At 41.4% G+C, this 22,470-nt stretch overlaps 1 protein-coding gene across 2 annotated transcripts in view; it reads right to left on the bottom strand.

Moving 5' to 3' along the window:
• Positions 1-22,470, bottom strand: part of THSD4 (thrombospondin type 1 domain containing 4) — a 556,774-nt gene that overhangs the window by 29,840 nt on the left and 504,464 nt on the right. For both annotated transcript variants that reach the window (XM_059055985.2, XM_059055987.2), the window contains 2 exons: positions 2,820-2,995; positions 305-401 (listed from right to left, as the gene is read on the bottom strand). In XM_059055985.2, coding sequence (XP_058911968.1) covers positions 305-401; positions 2,820-2,995 — 273 coding nt within the window. The remainder of the gene's footprint in view (positions 1-304; positions 402-2,819; positions 2,996-22,470) is intronic.

The following is a 22,470-nucleotide window of genomic DNA, read 5'->3' as shown; positions in this document are numbered from 1 at the left end:
GGTCATTTATTATAGCAGTGATAGGAAACTAATATAAAAGACATTTCAAAATGTTGAACTGGAAAGACAGACTGAGAATGTTCACTTCATTTTTGAATCAAGTGAATGAAACACTCTTATCAGTGAAGGCTCAGGCAAATGGTGAAGCATCCTCTGATATCAAGGCCCATTGACTCTGAAATATGTGTCTGTGGGTTTTCTCTGTGTTGACCGAGAGACAGAGGGCAGATACACAAGAAGAAGAGAGAAAGGGCATTAAAAGGAAATGATACAGAGTGACCGTCAGCAAAACCAGAAATTTTACCTGGTCTCCTGTGAGGCAGCACCTGTGGGCTGATGGCATTGTTCCCCATGATTACGTACTCATAGTGGACTCCTGGGTTAGGCTGCTGGTGTATCATCTGACAACACAAAGGTCAATGTCACTGCACTGGCACACATGCATATCCCCTTCCTGCTGGCTTTGGGCTCAATGGTGTAAGTGGCACTAACTATAAATGAGTGGACTGATTTACATCTAATAATATTAGCGGACTGGTGACACACTAAACGAAAGCTATTTCCAGATGGCTTTTTGCTACCTGCTTTTGAAGAATGAAGAACGTACTCTTTGAGAGAATAAGAAGAAAACTAGGCTGAAAGTCAAGATTTTATAAATTTTAAACAGGAAGATGGGAGCAATGGTAGGGAACCTTTCTGTCGGCTCTCAACCATCCTCTACCATTGCTTAGATTTTGCTCATGGCCCTCAAAATATCCAAAATAGACACTTAAGTTTACACTACAGAGAACCCGTTTGAACACTAGGTGGCGAGACAGAGTCATGTAAGGAAGGGCCAGACCTCTGGCAGCGTCTCCCCGAGATCCCCTAGGTTCCTCCCAAGTCCTCTACCTGGCCCGGGACGCTGGCTCAGGAAGGGTCTGACCCAACCCTCTCCCTCATTGACTCTCTGGGTCCCATCCCTCTCATCCATGGAAAGTTCCAGAACCACAGAGAGATGAGGTGAGGAAAACAGGTATAAGTCTCCTTGGGTCTTATTCTCTCAGGGACCCATGACAAAAGTTGCATAGGGCTGTGGAAGTCAGCAATTAAACAAACATTGTCTGGGACAAAAACACAAAACAAACCAGCATGGCTCAGCAGCATAAATCCCTCCCTATTGGCTTTGGAGCACAAAATCCTTTGTGCTCATGGCTTTCCTGGAGGGAAGCAGAGTGGTGGGCTAAACGGAGCTGCGGAATGCAAATCTGCAGTGAAAATACGAGCCAGGCAAGGAGACAGGTCACGCTGTGATATTTCTATCTCTACTGCTTTACGAAGGGGTTCTCCTGTTTACCCGCTGGGTCACCTAGAGCAAGTCCCTCAATCTCATGGTTTTCGATTTCTTCATCTGGAGAAGCAGGAGGTGAGAATCCAGCTGATCTCTGAGGTCCTGTTAGCTACAGGCATTCTCTGAGTCACTCCTGCATGGGTGGGTCCTGTTTGGTCCACGAGAGTGTTTATTCCATCCAGTTACACCATCAGCCTTTAACCCTTCCCTACATGTGAAATGTGGCCTCCTGTCTAGAAATCACCCAACAGAAGGCAGACATGAGAACCCCTGGGCCCCCTACATCCAGGAACCATGGTGGGGAGCAGAGAACCCGCGAGGGACACGGTGGTGTGACCGCAGGTCCCTGCTGTCTACTCCTAATCCCCTCACTTCTCTTTTCACACAATCCAACAGTCATTCTGGGGCCGGAAAGCCTTTCCCCCTCTACTGTGCCTCTTCTGTGTGAACATTCTGCCAGTGCAAACCTTGTCCCATTTATGAAATTATTACTGGCCACCACATCCCAGACCACCCACAGTGGGCCTTTAACAACCTGAGTTTTTACCCCTGATGCCATTTGAAACTTACCCGGAGTCCAACACCAGCTGGACAGTCTATAAAAAAATATTCAAAATGAGCTATAACAAGACTTCCTTTGTAGTTTCTAGTCCATGAACCACTAGGCCCAAAGGGAATGAACATGTAACTGTATAGTTGGACAAGTAATATTTATAAAATTCGAACTCGGCAAATATCGAGTAGACCAGCATGGCTTTGGAGTTGGTGAGAGAATATATACCTATGGGTGAATGCATTCATTTTATCAAAACGTGATCTTGAGCTTTTATTTCCAGTCACCTTTTATTTCCTGATCTTCTAAAGAAGATTGGATTCTAGTGGTTTCTTTTAAAAAATAAGGGCCATTTTTAACTCTGCGGCAACTTAATACTTTAGTTTCTTGTCAAAGAAATCAAAGTTCTGTCTTCTGCGAAGCAGGGAATGACTAGTAAATCTCTATATTGTTACTCCAAGCTTTATTGTGTCATCTAGAGTACTCTGGAGTTCTTGTTTCTTCACTTGCTTTAATAGAATTTAATAGAAGAGGGATGGGATCTGTGAGTGGTCTTGTCTTGCTTTAGGCATTTGCTTTATTTTCCCATAAAAAGAAAACACGCCAAATTAGCATAGGAGGAAAGTGCCTGGAGGAGAGCCAATGCTCATGAAATAAAGGATATGTTTTGCCTCTGATTTGGTTCAACAAGTAAAATTGGTTTTACTGGCTCAATAAACGCTGAGGGTAATAAGCATCTGGGAGAGTTTAAGGTTTCTATGAGCTAGGTACATTCAGAGGTGAGGGGCAAAGATGAATGCCAAGCATGTAAGGGCACCCCAAAAGGCGCCGCTCAAATGGTCTTATTAAGCAGGGGCAATATTTGTTTTTTATTTGTTCTAAGTGTGGTCCTGAGAAGCAAGAAGATACAAAATCCAGGAAACAGTTCAAACTCACATAGACATCCAAGATCTCATTAGTGGGACCTTCGGCCAAAAAGGACTCTCCGGCAGTGCTCGAAATCTCATTTGGTCGCTTGTATGTGAACATGGTCCCTCCTCCTTCATATTTTCCAGGCCGGTCAATAGCCCAGTTCCCGTTGATGATGGAGCGGCCAGAACGACTTCGCAAGGCTGTTGAGAAAAACGAGAGTCCTCAGGTAAGCCCAGGTGTGCACAAGAAACTGACTGCCCCCTACTTGCTGGCTTATTCATTCATCAGGTTTGTCATTATGATCCACTATGTGCAGGGCACTGGCCTAGGCCCTGGAGCAGGATGAGGCATCTAGATCACAGCCCTTTGGGCTTCATCACTTCTTCAACCCACTTCAATCCCTTCTACCACTTGGACTTAGTCTAGAAAGGAAGGGTGGGAGTGGTTAGGAGAGAAGAATGTGGAAAATGAGAGAAAGGAGAAAGTTAGAGGTGGAAGATAAGGGGGTGGGGAAGGGAAACTGTTCTATCCCATTATCTAGGTGAGAGGTTGCACATTGGCAGCTCATGAGCTGCTTTTGGCCCACAAATGGAATTAGTTTAGCCATTGTAGTGTTCTTTTTTGGTAAATAATTGAAAGCAAATTTAAGAATTGGGAGATTTCACATAAAAATTTTAGAGTTCTAGCTTCTCTTGTAAAACAAGAAGACATGTTAACCTTGGCTCCACATTCTCTCATGGCAGCAGTCATGGAGCTGAGGAGGAACGCCTCTGTTAGATGGGGCCTGCGTGCTCTGGCTTGCCCTACTCTCCACCGCTCCCTAATGATCCCCAACACTGAGGCTAAATCTCAGTTTATTACCCATTTAGTTATGAATATAGATTATTTATTCCATTTATGATCATGCTGAATTAATATTTTCCTTACAGAATAGAAATTTTCTTACAATTCTTCCTACTGGTATGTCTACTAAAAGTGGTAAAGCTAAAGACAGGCTAAAAGGGTCACAGGACTTTCTCCTACTTGGTCATCTTCATTCATTTGTATTACCTGACTTCTGTGGACTTTTGAGGATGTAGCTATGTTACCTACTCCCACATACACTGTCAGAATTCATCTTCACAACATTGCTAAGCGGATGTGCATCCTCATCTTTCAGAACATGGTTCAAGTCTGAGAAGGAAGTTGTTCAAGTTCATGAAGACAAGTGACAGAACTGTTATTTGGAGTCCAATAACAGTGGACTCAGGAGGAAGGTAAGAATGGAGAAGAGGGGCAAGGAACAAGGTGTTAGGGTTATTGAGAGAAGAAAGGTCAGCATCTGAGAGCAGACTTGACTCCCTTAGACATTTGGTACCTTGAAACCCACAAGCAAATGCCCATTTTAAGTGGCATGGTCAACAGTGGGCCTGTGACAGTCACTGGCTCTGTGTACTTTCAATTTACATAGTTACTAAACTTAATTCTTTTACAATGTATTATGAAAAAAATTTACACATAAACGAAAGTAGTGAGAATGGTATAATAAACCTCCATGTACCCATCCCATCACCCAGCTTCAATAATTATCAACTCCTGGCTTAGCTTGTTTCACTTTGCAAATCCCAGACACTATTTATCCTTACATTTTTCAGTAGGTGTCTCTAAAATATAAGGACTCTTTGTTTCTTTTTTTTTTTTTTTTTTGTGGTACGTGGGCCCCTCACTGTCGTGGCCTCTCGTGTTGCGGAGCACAGGCTCCGGACGCGCAGGCTCAGCGGCCATGGCTCACGGGCCCAGCCGCTCCGCGGCATGTGGGATCTTCCCGGACTGGGGCACGAACCCGTGTCCCCTGCATCGGACTCTCAACCACTGTGCCACCAGGGAAGCCCTCTTTGTTTCTTAAAGCCAGTTTCAGCAGCGTTTTCTACAATGGGCCTTCCCAGGCCTGCAGAATCAGAAGCTGCTCTGAGAGGTGGAAGAGCCCCCAAGGTTGAGGTGGCCTCCCCTGCAGACTCTGTCCCTGGCTGGCTTGTTGCCATGGCTCCTGGGAGACCACAGCTGTGGAACATCAAATACCAAATTAGAAAATCATTTCAGCTTACTGAGTGGCAAGGAGGGGTCAAGAGTAGAGACTGAGGAGGAATCGGTTTGGGGCTGTTTTCTCTTAAAACCACACTTCTTGAGAGTGGTCCATATGGTGTCTCTGTGTTTTCACTTCCCATTCATTTCTCAGTCATCTCCAGTCTGACTCCTGCCCCGATTATTTCAATGAAACAATTCAAATGAACGTCACCAGGACCTCCATGTTGCCCATTCCAATGGGCATTTTCCAGCCTTCCTCTTAGTAGATGTCTCAGCAGCATTTGGCACTACTGGCTGCTCCATTCTATTTGAAGCTTTCTTTCACTGGTTTCTGGGACACCTCAGCTGGTTTTCCTCCTGCTCTTGGGCTGCTCACCTGTTCTTTCTTTTTTGTCTCATCTTTCTCTACTCGGCCATTAAATGTTAGTGTTCCTTAAGGCTTCAGAATAGACCTGATTTGGGTGCTGTACTCCTTTCATGGGTGATTGCATCTTTGCCCATGGCTTTAATTACTATATTCCAGTGACTTCCATATTTATATCTCCAGTCCAGACTTCTCCTCTGGTCCCAGGCTTATGGGATTTCAGTGCCCTGACAAGGGATTGAACCCAGGCCCTCAGCAGTGCAAGTGTGGAGTCCTAACCACTGTACCACGAGGGAATTCCCTGGTCCCAGACTTTTATATCTAATTAGCTATTTGACAGCTTCAGTCAGATATGTTGTGTAAGCCTGAATTCATCCTTGACCTCTTCCAGTATTTCTTTTTTTAATTGAAGTATAGTTTATTTACAATATTATATTAATTTCAGGTTTATGGCATAATGATTCAGTATTTTTACATATTATACTCTCTTTTCTCTCCCCTCTGGTAACCTCTAGTTTGTTTTCTATGTCTGTGAGTCCATTTCTGTTTTGCATATACATTCATTTATATAATTTTTTTAGACTCCACATATAACTGATATCATATAGTGTTTTTCTCTGTCTGATGTATTACACTAAGCATAATATTCTCTAACTCCATTCATGTTGCTGCAAATGGAAGAATTTCATTCTTTTTATGGCCGAGTAATATTATATATATATATATGTAATGGAATATATATATATATATCACATCTTCTTTATCCATTCATCTGTTGATGGGCACTTGGTTTGCTTCCATATCTTGGCTATTGTTAATAGTGCTGCTATGTCCATACATCTTTTTGAATTAGTGTTTTAGTACTTTTTGATGTATACCCAGGAGTAGAACTGCTGGATCATATGGTGGTTCTTATTTCAGTAAATGGTACCACCATCCATGTAATAAGGAACCTAGGAATCATCCTGGACACTTCCTCCCTTCCTTATCCCCTATATCCAATCCAACATCAAATTTTATTTGACCTTCTCCATATTTCTTGAACTCATCTACTTCTCTTCATGTCCACTGCCATAATCTAGGGCCAAGGTACCATCAGATTTCATATGGACTAACTCAAAAACCTTCTGACTGGTCTTCCTGTTTACCTTCTTTTCAGCCAGAGTGATCTTCTCAGAATGCAGATTTGATAACCAACTGTGGCTCAAAATCCTTCAATACTTTCTGTTTCTCTAGGAGAAGAACCCTTCAGTCATCAATGGCATCAGGGCCCAGGTAATGTAGTCCAGCCTCATCTTGTGTCACTGTTAATTCTTCTCTCTGTGCTCTGATCCCTGGCCTTCTTTTATCTCATCTGATACATCACATTCCCTCCAAAATGCTGTTCCCTCTTCCAGAAATGCTTTCCCTAACCACAAATCCTATTTGTTCTTTAGATGTCAGTTCCTTCAGGTAATCTTCTCCTACCCTCAGTCCAGGTCTCTCTCTTCTCACATGCTCTAAGAGATGCAAGAGCCTTTCCTTCCAGGCACTTAACTCAGTCTGTACATACACCCATTCAGAGCACGACTTGGTTTATGTTTGTGTCCCAGTACTGTAAGCTCCCACAGGGCAAAGACAGTGGTGTTTCCTCACCAACAATGGTGAGCTCTAGTGCCCAGCATACTGCTCACAATGTACCAGGAACTTAATACTTACTGAATGCAAAAATATCTAGTAGAAAAAGGCAACAGCTCAAAAGAAAGACAGGCAAAGAATGATAAATAGGCAATGCACAGAAAACCAAATACAAATTCCATAAGCAAATGAAAAGATGCTCTACCTTACTTATAATTTAAGAAATGCAAGTCAAAACCACAATGAAATATTCTTGACCCACCAGATCAGCAAATGTTAAAAAAATTTAATACTGCCAGAATTGACATGTGTGTGAACAAGCAAGCACCCGTGACATTGTTGGTGGGAATGTAAACCGATTCAGCCTTGGAGGGCAGTTTGGTTACAATCTGTTCTTAGGTCAAGGGGATGTTTAAATGCTCATCCTTTTGACCTGAGCATTGTACTTCTAGGAAACTACTTGAGGGCTATCCTTCTAAGTATACAAAAGTGTTTTTTGTTTGTTTGTTTGTTTGTTTGTTTGTTTTGTGGTACGCGGGCCTCTCACTGTTGTGGCCTCTCCCGTTGCGGAGCACAGGCTCCGGACGCGCAGGCTCAGTGGCCATGGCTCACGGGCCCAGCCGCTCCGCGGCATGTGGGATCTTCCCGGATCGGGGCACGAACCCATGTCCCCTGCATCGGCAGATGGATTCTCAACCACTGTGCCACCAGGGAAGCCCCAACAAAACTGTTTTTAATAAGGATATTCTCTGCAGACTGTTTTAACTTGAGAAAAACTAAGACCAACCTAAATATCCATTAGTAGAAGATTGCTTAAGTAAATTGCCACCTTAGATAATCATGCAATGGAATATCACATGGCCCTAAAAATGATGAGGCAGGTCTGTGTACGTGGGTATGAAAAGAACTCTGTGATACATTAAAAAAATTTTTTTGTTTTTCTTACTTGAATACTTTTTTTTTTTTTTTTTCATTTCGGCCGCACAGTGGGCATGCAGGATCTTAGTTCCCCTATCAGGGATCGAACCCGCGCCCCCTGCAGTGGAAGCGTAAAGTCTTAACCACTGGACCGCCAGGGAAGTCCCTATGATATGCTTTTAAATAAAAACATACACATAAAACATGTAGACACACACAGAAAACATTTCAGGGAAAGATGGTTCTAAAACTGTTAACATTTGGGGACAGGAAATGGGGCTTAGGTTGGGATGGGAGATTAGAAGGGAGACATTTATTTCCCATTTTATATCTTTTTACTACCATTTAAAAATTAAAAAAAATTTTTTTTACCATATGCATATATTACTTTCTTTAAAGCTTAAAATTTTAAATTAATTTTAATTAATATAAAGGACAAGGTACTACAGAAATACTACTAAGGGATATAAAGATTTTCCCTTTTATTATAGCTTCTCCTTAAAAGACCATTCAGAGCATCAAGAGCTCAGAATTAAGGTAGGTTCTGGCTAAGATTTTATTGCTTTTAATGGCAGTATTGTAGAAGAAGTTATTATCCGGAAACCAAAAAGTCCATTAAAGAACATTTGAAGTACTGTACGGGAGAGAGCATCAAAGGCCCCCCAGGAAATAAAACATTGGGATCCTGAATCTTTTTACCATCCACTACTGTTACCTGTACATTCCCTCTAAAGGTTTAGATGAATCTTTAATCACATAATAGCAAAGCATTAAAAAAAAAAGCGCCACATCAGATTTTTAGTAAACATAGTCCTGATTCCATATGCCCACAGGTTAGCTTCTGAAATAGCTCCCAAACTAGCCCCCATCTGGTCTGGCCTTGCATATTGAAAACAGCTGCATCTACAATTTCTGTGCCTATAAGCAGTTCCAGAGCTATTAATGGTGTCCAGAACTAGCCCACAAAAAGGTGCAGGTGACTCATGGTCCTTGCTAATGGGTGTGTTCACTGAAGGTCAAGCTTTGGCAAAGCCTATGTGAAAGGCAACTTCACAACTATGTCAATAAGAGGAAGGAAATCTCCATTCTTGTTAGACGTTTGGGTTTTATTCCAGTTTTACCTGTCAATGCTGAGCATATATATTTGGCCTAAACTATCTGCACCAATAATGCTTTTTTCCAAGGTTCATATAGGAATTGCTAATATGTCCAAGCCCTGCTTCTCATATACCTTATCCCACCATCTTATTTTATTTTATTTTATTTTATATATTTTTGGCTGCATTGGGTCTTTGTTGCTGCACGTGGGGGGCTTTCTGTAGTTGCGGTGAGCGGGAGTTGCTCTTCCTTGCGGTACGCGGGCTTCTCATTGTAGTGGCTTCTCTTGCTGCGGAGCATGGGCTCTAGGTGCGCGGGCTTCAGTAGTTGTGGCTCGTGGGCTCTAGGCGCACAGGCTTCAATAGTTGTGATGCATGGGTTTAGTTGCTCCGCGGCATGTGGGATCTTCCCGGACCAGGGCTCGAACCCGTGTCCCCTCCACTGGCAGGCGGATTCTTAACCACTGCGCCACCAGGGAAGCCTTATACCACCATCTTAACGCCCGCTGTTGATGACCCAAACACTGGCTCCCACAATCAAATAAAGAAGGTGGTTTCCTTACAGCAAACAGATCACTGTGATCTAGATGTCTGTTTTTCATTTCCCTTGGAAATGAAGGTTAAGTTCCTCCTATTAACAAAATTCCAAGCTTCTTAATGTTTCACCCATTCTTAGAAGCTATTAGGGAAGCAGCATATCAAACTTAAGGGTGAAGGGGCCAGACATCACTGGCCACTGCCATGATGTAGCTGAAGGTTTGTAGTCCTGCCATTTTCGGTCTGGTCTATGAGCTTCCACAGAAGCCCACATTATGGGCATGATCCCAAGTGAGTCTCAGAATATTTTAGCTAATCTAGATACCCTGAAAATGGAACACAACTATTCACGTCATACTACCACCATGGAGGGGTCTGTCAATTACATCTTTATTTTCACTAGCTTCCAATTGAAATTTAGCATTCCTTCTATTATAAATGTAGGCAACAAACCATAACAGTATTAGCAGTACTGTGGCTTTGTCACCAGTAGAAATCACTTATCTATTCACAAATGAAATATTGTTAAATAACTCATCACTATTTTAGAATTACAAAAGTTATTAGACCCTCCATGAGATCGCCTATTTTAATGTTAAAGGAGCATGTTAATATGTATAGTAAAAATTGGTTTTCTAAAGTGTTTTGATAATTAGTTATAACTGGTTTCCTTTGGATTTTTCTGTATCTTATTTTATGGATTTAAAAACATTATTCTGGGAAGGTATCCATAGACTGCCAAGGGAGTCCACGGCACATAAAAGTGAAGAACATCTGGTCCAGTGATTTATGGTTTTCAAAACACAAATGAACTCATAATATGAATGCCAATCCTATAGGGCAAGCAGAACACGTATTATCTTTATCATACAGATGAGGAAATAGGTTCAGAGAGATTAAGTTGTTTGCTCAAGGTCATAGACTATTCGGTAGCATTTAGGACTTGGACATTGATGCTCTAATTCCACATTCATGCAATTACACCAGTAATTCTCAAAGTGTGGTCCTTGGACCAGCATCCCCTGGAAGCTGGTAGATATGTAGGTTCAGGCCGGCTGAGTCAGAAACATGCATGAGGTCCAGAATTCAGGTTTAGCAAGCCCTCCAGGTGGTTGTGGTACATTTAAAGTTGGAGAAGCACTACACATCTTCTTGCTCTCCTCTTTTATTTTTTTTTTTTTTATTTTTTTTTTGTGGTACGCGGGCCTCTCACTGTCGTGGCCTCTCCCATCGCGGAGCGCAGGCTCCGGACGCGCAGGCTCAGCGGCCATGGCTCACGGGCCCAGACGCTCCGCGGCATGTGGGATCCTCCCGGACCGGGGCACGAACCCGTGTCCCCTGCATCGGCAGGCGGATTCTCAACCACTGCGCCACCAGGGAAGCCCCGTCCTCTTTTATTTTTGAGTCCTGATCAAAAGAGAAGGATTCTCAGTCGAGGGAGAAACAGTTTCACTTCTCATATACTGGCTTTGCCTTGGCAAAAGGGCCCACACTGAGAGGAGGGGAGCAAAAGGTCCAGTCTGGGGGGTTGAGACCTATGTTCCTTCCACCCTACCACTGAAGCTCTCTCCACAGCACTCTCCCACCCTGTCTTCGAGCATTTAGGATTCCCAGAGCTGACTTTCCCATGGATTTCAAGTTACCAGTAAGCAATCCCAGAGGACACCTATCATCGTGTGACTTTACACACAAAGCATAAACCATTAAGGGTTTGGATTGTGATTAACCCTTGGGGTGTGTGTGTAGAAGACAGTCCAATTCAACTCAACAAAAAATTACATCAAGACACTGAGGAAGCCCACGTACTGTACTGTTAAATCCTTGGATGCGCCATTTTTTTCCCACTTTCCCATTACTGACACTGGATGTGTATTACAACAGAAAAGCAGTAGTTGTCAGGCAGATGATTAAGCTCTGATAGAGTTGTCATTTCCTGAACACATGTGAATTTGGTCCGATTAAGTCATTTCAGTTGAGTTAATTGCATTGGCAGCCCAATTTATAGCTGTATTAAAACTAAAAAGTAGGATATAACTCACATATAGTAAAGTATTTGAATTATAAGTTTATAGCTTGATGATTTTTTTTATATTTGTATTACGCCTGTGTTACTACTACCTGGATAAAATACAGAACATTCCAGCCCCCCACAAGGCTCCTTCCTGTCCCCTCAGAGTCTTCACCCCATCCTCACAAGTCTCGAATGTTGGCCACTACCCTGCTGTCTAGAGTCACAGTTTCCCTGTTTTTGAATTTCATATAAATGGAATAATAACATACATATTCTTTTGCACTGGACATCTTTACTTAACTTGATGCCCATGAGACCCATCCAGTTTGTTGCATTTATCAGTAGTTCATTCTTTTTCATAGCAATTTAGTATCATATAAATATGCCATGATTTACTTTTCTATTGTTGATTGACTTTTGGGTGTCTCCAGTGTTTGGCTCCTTTGGGTAAAGCTGCTATAAAACACTCTTGTATGTTTCTGGTGGACATAAGTTCTCATTTCTGTTGGGAATATACCCAGAAGTAGAATTGCTGTGTTAAAGGCATATGTATGCTTCGTTGCAGTAGGCACTGCCAAACATTTTTCCAAAGTGGATGGACTTGTTGTTGGGAGCCAGGGATCTCAGCGTGGAAAAGGAGGCATACAAACATGGAATGCGGGAAGGCAACACAGAACACTGTGGGGCATGGATTTAAATTTAAGATATCTGTGTGAATTCATAATTTTGAAATCATGTATATGCAGGTATATGTGCATGTTTATATGTACACCCTATATATGTATACGTATGTGAGTGTGTGTATTTTTGTTATGTGTTTGCATATGTATACATACATGCATATACTTCCTAGCTCTGTCTGCTAAGAGGGCTAAGAAGCAGAGCCAACCCCGCTAGCAATAAGCATACCCTGCACCTTAATCTTGGTCTCTAATACTATTCCCCATGAAAAGGCACCCTTATTTGGAGAAATGACTAGTTTCAGGGATGGGGCAGGGTAGGTATAAGATAAGCCTGGAAGTAAAGAAGTGTTCACAAAGATGACGGGGACATGTCACAAGGACATAGGAGTCACCTTAAAGAAGCTCCTATTGGCCACATCTGAGACAGTTTGAGCACCCAAGTAAGTATGGTAACAAATTACAAATTACTGAAAGAATAGGAAATTCATGAGCTCATACCAATAATAAGTAGATAAATAAATACACAGGGGAGAAGCGAGGGCTCTTGCTTATGAAAAATTTCAAGGGCCGACTGGTAAATATAGAGAGAGTGCTGGAGTTGGAAAATCATTTTGCAATCGTCGTGGTAAAGATTGGATCAGCCAGAAATCATCAACACACACTAAACCTTGGGAGGAAATTTTCATGTGGAGCGAGATATTCCAGTGGTCTTGTCAGCCCCCCAGACTGCTTATTAGTTGCAAGGGAGAAAAAGAAAGAGTAATTATCCAGTGAAGAAATTGGGCAACACTTTACCAGGTGATCAAAATTAACAGCACCAGTGAGAAAAGGTAGACACTGTGTTATCTCCGGACGTGTACCTTGCAAAGGGCGCACCACCCCTAACCCAGGGTTCAGCTGAGAGTGTATAACTTTAATCTAGTCACGAGAAACATCTGACAGCCAGGAACATTTTAATTTTTTTAAGGGTTGGGGACTGTATTCTTAAAAAATGTCAATATGATAAACGACAAAGTCTGTGGAAACATTGGAGATTAAATGAGGAGAGGGAGAAATGTCAAATGAATGTAGTACCTGGCCTAGATTTGCTCCTGAACTGGAGAAAGAAAAGCACTATAAAGGACATTATTAGATCAACTGACAAAACTGGAGTATGGACGGTAAATTAAATACTTGTAAATGTTGTGTCAATGTAAATGTGTGAAGTTGCAGGCTATCCTGTGGTTACGTAAGACAGTATTCCCATTCTTAGCATATATTCACTGAAACTGGGGTATTTGTGGATAAAGGGCTGTGGTACACGTAACTTACCCTCAAATGGTTCAGAGGGAAAACATATAGGTGACTCTGAATAAGTAAATACAGGGGTTCTCTGTACTATTTTAACTTTTTCAACATTTATTCAATAATTTGAATTCAAATTATTTCCACATTAAAAACTTCTTTAAAAAACGCAAGACGGGCTTCCCTGGTGGCGCAGTGGTTGAGAGTCCGCCTGCCGATGCAGGGGACACGGGTTCGTGCCCCGGTCCGGGAAGATCCCACATGCCGCTGAGCGGCTGGGCCCGTGGGCCATGGCCGCTGAGCCTGCGCGTCCGGAGCCTGTGCTCCGCAACGGGAGAGGCCGCAACAGTGAGAGGCCCGCAAAAAAAAAAAAAAAAAAAAAAAAACGCAAGATGACTCCTTCGCCCCCAGATACTCACACCTGGGTCGCATCTCCCCATTGATTTGGATTTAATTGGTTGAGGTACAGCTTGCACAGCGAGTGATGTAAAAGCTCCCAGGTGATACTAATGTATAGCCAGGACTGGATTAGAGAACAGAATTTCCAAAGCAGAAGTAGGTGCCCCTGTTTCCTGCATCCTGAACCACAAGTGTGTTCCTCCCCATCTATTTTTCTAAAGCTTTGAACTAACTTTCAGTGGATAACTTCTAGAAATACATAATGTGATGAAGGGGAAACAACGTGTATAATCAAACAAGAAGTCCAGACAAAGCCCCGGTATTCTCTAATGTGCTTTGAATGTCTAGTGATAGGTAAGAGTTTGTCATACTGAGTGAAGTAAATCAGACAGAGGAAGACAAATATCATATGATATCACTTATATGTGGAATCTCAAAAAATGGTACAAATGAACTTACTTAGAAAACAGAAAGAGAGTCACAGATGTATCAGTAGAAAACAAACATGGTTACTGGGGGGAAAGGGATAAACTGGGAGATTGGGACTGACATGTACACACCACTATATATAAAATAGATAACTAATAAGGACCTACTGTATAGCACAGGGAACTCTACTAGATACTCTGTAATGACCTATATGGGAAAAGAATCTAAAAAAGAGTGGATATATAACTGATTCACTTTGCCGTACACCTGAAACTAACACAACATTGTAAATCAAAGATACTCCAATAAAAATTAATTTAAAAAACATGCTGTAGGGAGACCATGTGCACAGATCACACAAAACATTCTGTCACTGTGATGCTCTATGGAACTGCCAAAGACCAAAAGAAGTTTTAGGATCTGAGTAGGAAGAAGGCTTAGAGTGCAACGTCGATGCAACTTTGAAAGAAGTAGCATCTATACATAAATATATGTTATGGCTGGTTTCTATTATTAAGTTTATTTCCCTGAACTATATGTGTATATACCTGCCTCCCTTGATAGAAGGTGAGTGCTTTAAAGACAGATACTGTGACATGTACATGTTTGCCCCACTACTTAGCTCTTGCTTGGCACTCAATAAATGCTTATTGAATAGAAGTAAATTATGAGGTGTATTGTTCCTTTTTTTTTTTTTTTTTTTTTGGCTGCATCGGGTCTTTCGTTGCAGCATGTGGGAACTTTCGTTGTGGCATGTGGGCTCTTCGTTGGGGCATGCGGACTCCTCTAGAGTTGTGGCGCGTGGGCTCCAGAGCATGTGAGATCTGTAGTTGCGGCACACCGGCTCTGTAGTCGTGGTGCATGAGCTTAGCTGCCCTGCGGCATGTGCGATCTTAGTTCCCCAACCAGAGATGGAACCGGCATCTCCTGCATTGGAAGGCGGATGCTTAACCACTGGACCAGCAGGGAAGTCCTTGTATTGTTCCGATCTATCTTATTTTAACTTTGGAGTTCAGACAAGAGGCTTTTGAAAACTCCTTAAAGTCCTGCTTTTATCTACATGTTCCTGTTTCAGAATTTCAATCTCAAAAATGTCCTCCATTCCTCCTGGTCAAAATGGTAAATACATTCAGTGATGCTTAAAGATTCTGTTGAAAAAAAAAATGACAAGAAAAAAGCAACATCTCTCTTTGGGTACATCCAGGTCCAGTCTGATAAAATGTCCAGATTATGGTTTCTGTTAAACAAATATACACACATTATCACACTGATTTTTCAGTTCAGATTACGTTGGCATTTTGAGTTTGGAAAGAATTGAACCTGTGTGATTTTCTACAACATGATGTAACACATTTGGACTGAAAATCAGAGTATCAGAGAAAGAAGGTTGGCTTTCTCTTTGGCACTGTGTGATTACAGGTTGTGAGGGGTTTGAATAAAGGGAACTGCCAAGTCTGTTATTTAATTGCTAAATTATGGCTAAGTACAGCTAATTCTCATTCTTTACAATATTAACACTTGATTTATTTTGACTCCAAATTTCCTTTGAATGCTTACTACCTATAAAGAAAGTCTGTGTATTTTTAAGCCCCAAATAATGTGTGTGAAATAGATCCCATCTATGGTTTAAGTAAGAAAATAAGCTAAGCAAAGAGGTATTGGGGGGCTGTAAAGGTAAGACACAGCCCACAACTTTGGGAGCTTAGACACATACTAATATGATGTGAATAGAGAGACTGGTAAAATTTCCATGGGGTGCAGAGGATCGCAGCAGGGGGTGTTGGTGGTGTCTGAGCAGGAATTTGCAGGCTGAGAAGCAGTTCACCAGGCAGAGGATGGCGGGTTGGGGGGAGGAATTCATGGGAGAACAGAGAAGGACATGGACAAAGGCAGAGACCAGAAGAGGCCTGACCTTGGAGGGGTGGGAGACAGTCTGGTGCGGTTAGAGAAGGGGCATCATGGGGTGCTGGGGGCTGGAGTAGAGCAGGGCGGGGTGTGGAGTGAGAGCCCCTGGAGGTGAGGTGGGAAGTGAATGTTGTGGGCGGACTGTGAGGGCTGGATCGTGGGCACTGGGGAGCCATGAAAGGTTTTTGATCAGGAGAGGGACAGCTGAGATCTGGTTTTAGGAGAGAACACTGGCTGCTGAATAGGAGAGGCCCCAAAGTTCATGACCACCACAGTTTTTGAGCGTCCACCATGCCTCATGGGCAGCCCCAGCTCTGCCACTGCAGCCATCTGGGGCCACCTCTCTTCTCTAGGCTGAACTGTCTACTCCCCACGAGCAGGGAGGAACTCCCTGCCCTTTAGAAGGAATTTCAGGAGCCTAGTTACTCTAACAGGTCTCATTATAGCTCAGTTCATGTAGAGGTAAACCCAATATCTTTCTCACCCTAAATGAACTTGCTTCCTAACTCCTCTTCCTTTTAAAAAAGAATTATTCTCCCACTACTCAGATTCAAGTTTTGGCAATCATCTTTGGTTTTTCCCTGTTTTTCTCTCTCCTTTTTCCTCCTGCCTAGTCCCCTCCCCACATTCAAGTTCGGTTCGCCTCACCCCTGGACCACGGCAGAAGTTTGATCATGGATCTCCCTGCATGCTACCCTAGATTGATCTTTGTAAAATACCCCCATGCCTAAAGGATAAAGCCCACCCTCCCCTGATTCACAATCAATGCCTTTTGTGATTTGACCCTGCCTTCAACCATCTTGCACAGCCCCCTTTTCTTCTTCAATCAAGTATGGAAAATGTCGTTAATTTGTACCTGAGATTTAAAAAAATCCTACTGTGATTTTTCATAGGGCAGGAGCCCTGTCTTATTTAGTATGTGACAAAAGGACACTCAGTAGACGTTGTTGAATAAAGCTAGCATCCCCTTCTCATCCTGAGGGTCCTATTCAAGAGCTGCTCTCTCTTGCTTCTAACCTCTTAACCCTAATCTTAGTGTCCATGCCCTGTTTCTTTTGAGGCTCAATCAATGGCTGTCTTGATTGTTTTACTATTCTAAATGCTGCGACTAAGCTCCCAAGATTTTTTTAACCTCAGGAGCAGAAAGTTGAATTAATCAGTCTCGTCAGCTCAGGACATTTTTGCTGTACAAGGCCTACCTCTCTTGTCTTATTTTAGTTTCCCCTTCATACTGGATTCTCACTGACATCACCCCCTGCCTGTCCTAACCAGCACCTACACTAATGTGATACATATGTGTGTGTATAATATTAATACATGTTACTCTTTTTCCAACAAACTTGTTTTTAAGACTCAAGCATAAACTTGAATCCAATGAAAAGATGCAAGATCTTGTGGGAAATTCCAAACAACCAGTCTAATAGCATTTCACCCCTTTTATTCTTTTCTCTTTTTAAAAGTCTTTTTGCTGAAATATAGTTAATTTACAATGTTGTTGGACTTCCATGGCGGTCCAGTGGTTAAGACTCTGTGCTTCCACTGCAGAGGGCACCGGTTCGGTCCCTGGTTGGGGAAGTTCTGCATGCCGCGCGGTGTGGCCAAACCATAAAAACTAAAACACAATGTTGTGTTAATTTCAAGTGTATAGCAAAGTGATACAGTTATGTGTATATAATATATATATGTATACACATACAGACACATTCTTTTTCAGATTCTTTCGGTGGTGGGGAGAGATAAATTAGGAGTTTGGGATTAACACATACACCCTACTTTTTTGCTGAGGGTTCCAAGATGATGGTACTAATTCAATCCTTACTAGTGAATTGGTAATGACAGAAATAAATCTAAAAAGCATAGGATGTACTTAGATGTAATGTAATATAAGAGTTTTATTGCAGAGACACAAATGAACCCAAACCCTTTTGTTGTCTGCGTATGAGAACACTGAGTGATAAATGCATATCAGTTTCAATGTCCTCTGAAAGCAAACACAAGGAAAAAAATTCCTATTTAATTACTTTGTTGAGCTATGGTTCTTGCACTTGATACTCCCCTGAGACTGAACCACTTACATCTTTGGAGTTATAAGGGTTATACAGCTAATGATGGCAGCTTGTCCATCCATTAGGTGAACAGGTAGGAAACATTTTCCCATGATAATAATTTAAAACATTTTTAGATGAAACCACATGGATACTAACTAGGATGCAAAACCACATTTGGGAGATAAAACACAAAATTTTAAAGAAATTTGGACTTGCAGTAGAACAACCTTGGGCTACCTTTGTTAGTGTCAGGTAAGTATTAACTTTCCTCAGTACTGGGGGCTTAAAGGAAAGTCTAAGAAGCACTGGTGAATTGGATTTATCTCTAAATCATCTTGAGAATTTGAAAATAGCATTTAAATTTTCTCTAACACACATCCGTCTTCTGCTAGGCTCCTCTATTTTATTTTATTTTATTATTATTATTTTTTTGTGGTACGCGGGCCTCTCACTGTTGTGGACTCTCCCGTTGCGGAGCACAGGCTCCGGACGCGCAGGCCCAGCGGCCATGGCTCACGGGCCCAGCCGCTCCACGGCATGTGGGATCCTCCTGGACTGGGGCACGAACCCACGCCCCCTGCATCGGCAGGCGGACTCTCAAGCACTGCACCACCAGGGAAGCCCGCTCCTCTATTTTATAATCTCAGTTTACTTAAAAAGAACTTTTTTAAAAATGGAAAATGTCAAACATATAATATTGAGTAAACAAAGCAGTATAATAAATTCTCATGTACCTATCATCAAGCTTCAGGAATTATCAACATTCAGCCATTCTTCATTATACCTCTCTGATTGCTTCCTTATATTTTTTGCTTTTCAACCCTTCTGTTAGGGGAGATAGACTTGTTCTTTTCCCTGGAAGTATTCACTCAATTCAGATTTCAAGAATATAGCAGATTTATCTTTTTTTTACTTCTCTGATTTAATTCCCTTTCCAAATTGGGTTAAGGAATGCAAGGTGGAGCTCAGAATGGAATTAACCCCATTTGGGCACAGTTCCTGCACTTGGGGTATTGAGCACCAAGTGATGATGGGGTCCAGTTAGGGCAGCACAGAGCTAATGCCATGGTTCTCAAAGTGTGAATCCTGAGTCAACAGCAGCAGCATCGGAGAATTTGTTAGAAATGTAAACTCTCAGGCCCCATATCAGACCTCCTGAACTTGAATCCCTGGAAGTGGGGCCCAGAAATGGGTGTTTTAAAAAGCTCTCCTGGTGATTCTATTGCACACTCAAGTTTGATAATCACCACTCTAGAGGTTAGGTCAACTTGAGACATGGACAACTGTAAGAATCAGGGATGTGATACCCAATCTGTGTTCTCCGAATGCCTGTGTGTGTGTGTGTGTGTGTGTGTGTACATGCACACACCCCCACCCCCGCACACTAACACACTTGCATATAAGCATATTCTTATTTAAAATAGCCTAAAACTTATTTCTACCTGAAAAATGGGATACAAGCTTGAGAAAGATATTAAATGAAAATCTCTAGGCAAAACATAAGCATCCTTGTTGCTATATTTAATCTTATTAATTTTGCTTTTAAATTTTATTATAAGTCATAGGCAGTGGACATCGCTGAAGCTCACCCATTTTATATATTAACCCATCTTGAAACTCCCTCCATGCCTGCTACAGGAATTAAGACAACGTGGTATTAGAGGAAGGATAGACACATAGATCCATTGAACAGAATAGAGTCTCAAAGTAGACCTGCACAACTATGGCCAATTGATTTTTGACCAAGTTGCAAAGGAATTCAATGGAGAAAAGGTAAGTCTTTTAAACAAATGATGCTCTAACAATTGCACATCTATCTATATGCAAAAAATTGAACTTCAACCTATACTTCTCACTTTATACAAAAATTAAATCAAAATGGATCAGAGAATTCCATGTGAAATGTAAAAATATACAACTTTTAGAAGAAATATAGGATAACATTTTTATGATCTTGGGTTAGGTGAAGAGTTCTTAGATATTATACCCAAAGCTGTATCCATAAAGGAAAACACTGATAAACTGGACTTCATCAAAATTAAAAAGTTTTGCTTTGTGAAAGACTCTGTATTTATTCTATATCTAAGATATATAAAGAACTCTTGAAATTCAACAGTAAGAAAACAAAAATCCACTTAGAAATTGGGGGAAGGATTTGAACAGAGAACTTACCAAAGAAATATACAGGTTGTATATAAGCACATTGATTTCCTCAATTGTTTTCCTATTTTCAATTTCACTGATTTCTGCTCTTATCTTGATAATTTTCTCCCTTCTGCTTGCTTTGGGTTTCATTTGCTCTTCTTTTCCTACTTTCTCAAGGTTTAAGATTAAATTACTGATTTGGAATTTTTCTTCTTTTCCAGTATAAGCATTTAACACTATAAATTTCCTCTAACTACTGCTTTAGCTACATCCCACAAGTTTCAACATGTTTTATTTTCACTTTCATTCAGTTGAAAATATTTTCTAAGTTCACATGAAATTTTTGTCATTTTATTTCCATGTATTGTTAAACTTCAAATATTTGGGAAATTTCCAGATCTCTTTTGATTACTGATTTCTAGTTAAATTCCCATCATGGTCGGAAAAAAAGCTTATTTTATATGATTATCACTATATTAAATATGTTAAAGTCTACCTTATGGCTCTGAATACAGTTTATCTTGCTGACTGTTCCATGTGCACTTGGAAAGAGTGTGTATTTCTGCTGCTGCTGGGTGGACTGTTGTATAAATGTTGATTAGATCAAGTTGTCTTCTTATTCTATTAATTATCTTGACAGTAACACTAAAGTCTCCAAGTATAATTGTGGATTTGTCTATTTTTCCTTTCAGTGCTATCGGTTTTAGCTTTATGTATTTTGGGACTTTGCTGTTTAGATATATACACATTTACGACTGCTATGTTTTCTGGTTAATTTCCTCTTCATTATTATGTAAGTTCTCTCTTTGTCCCTGGTAATTTTTCCTTGTTCTGAAGTTTACTTTGTGTAATTATAACATAGCTTTCTTTTGTTTAGTATTTCCATGGCATATCTTTTTTTTTATCCTATTAGTTTTAATCTTTTTTTTTTTTTTTTTTTTTTTTTTTTTGTGATATGCGGGCCTCTCACTGTTGTGGCCTCTCCCGTTGCGAAGCACAGGCTCCGGATGCGCAGGCTCAGCGGCCATGGCTCACGGGCCCACCCGCTCCGCGGCATGTGGGATCTTCCCGGACCAGGGCACGAACCCGTGTCTCCTGCATCGGCAGGCGGACTCTCAACCACTGCGCCACCAGGGAAGCCCAGTTTTAATCTATTTTTATCATTAAATTTAGAGTAGGTTTCTCACAGAGAATATATCATTGGGTCTTTAAAAAAAAACCCAACTCGACAATATCTACATTTAGCATAATTATTGATTAGATTTAGGTCTACCATTTTCTCAGTGTTCTGTTTGTCTCCTCTGTTTTTTGTTCCTCTGTTCTCTCTTTCCTTCCTTCTTTTGGATTTGGATAATTTTTAGTATTCTATATAATTTATCTATTGGCTTTTTGTTCATAGCTCTTGTACTTTTTTAAGTTGTTACCTAGGGATTATAATACACAAACCTCATTTGTCACAGTTTAATGTTAATATTTACCACTTCAAATAAAACATAAAGTCTTAAAAACATATAGGTCCTTTTATACTCCCCTATTTATATTATTGATATATTTGCCATATGTATTACATCTACCTACATTGAAATCCTCCCAGTGTTATTTTTGCTTTCAATAATCATGCATAGTGCATATAACTTAAGAGGATGACCTTGGCTTTTTTAAAAAAAAATAAATTTCATTAATTAGTTAATTTAGGGCTGTGTTGGGTCTTCGTTTCTGTGCGAGGGCTTTCTCCAGTTGCTGCGAGCGGGGGCCACTCTTCATTGCGGTGCGCGGGCCTCTCACAGTCACGGCCTCTCCCGTTGCGGAGCACCGGCTCCAGACACGCAGACTCAGTACTTGTGGCTCACGGGCTTAGTTGCTCTGCGGCATGTGGGATCTTCCCAGACCAGGGCTCGAACCCATGTCCCCTGCATTGGCAGGCAGATTCCCAACCACTGCGCCACCACGGAAGTCCCAACCTTGGCTCTTTTTAACCTCATGATAATCCTATGAAATAGGTAGCAGGTTTTATGATTTCCACTTTTGAGGAGAGGAAACTGGTAAGTTAGGTGACTTGTCTGTATTCACACAGCTGGCTAATAGCAGAACTAGGACTCGACTTATTTGTTCTCACTTCCTATTCCTTTCTCTGTTACTTGGCTGCCATATATGTAAGTTATGGCTTTGGTACA

This window comes from Kogia breviceps, chromosome 3 (assembly GCF_026419965.1).
Source record: "Kogia breviceps isolate mKogBre1 chromosome 3, mKogBre1 haplotype 1, whole genome shotgun sequence".
In the NCBI taxonomy this organism is placed as follows: domain Eukaryota; kingdom Metazoa; phylum Chordata; class Mammalia; order Artiodactyla; family Physeteridae; genus Kogia; species Kogia breviceps.
Note: the sequence above shows the minus strand (reverse complement) of the source record. Positions and strands in the feature narration are given on the sequence as shown.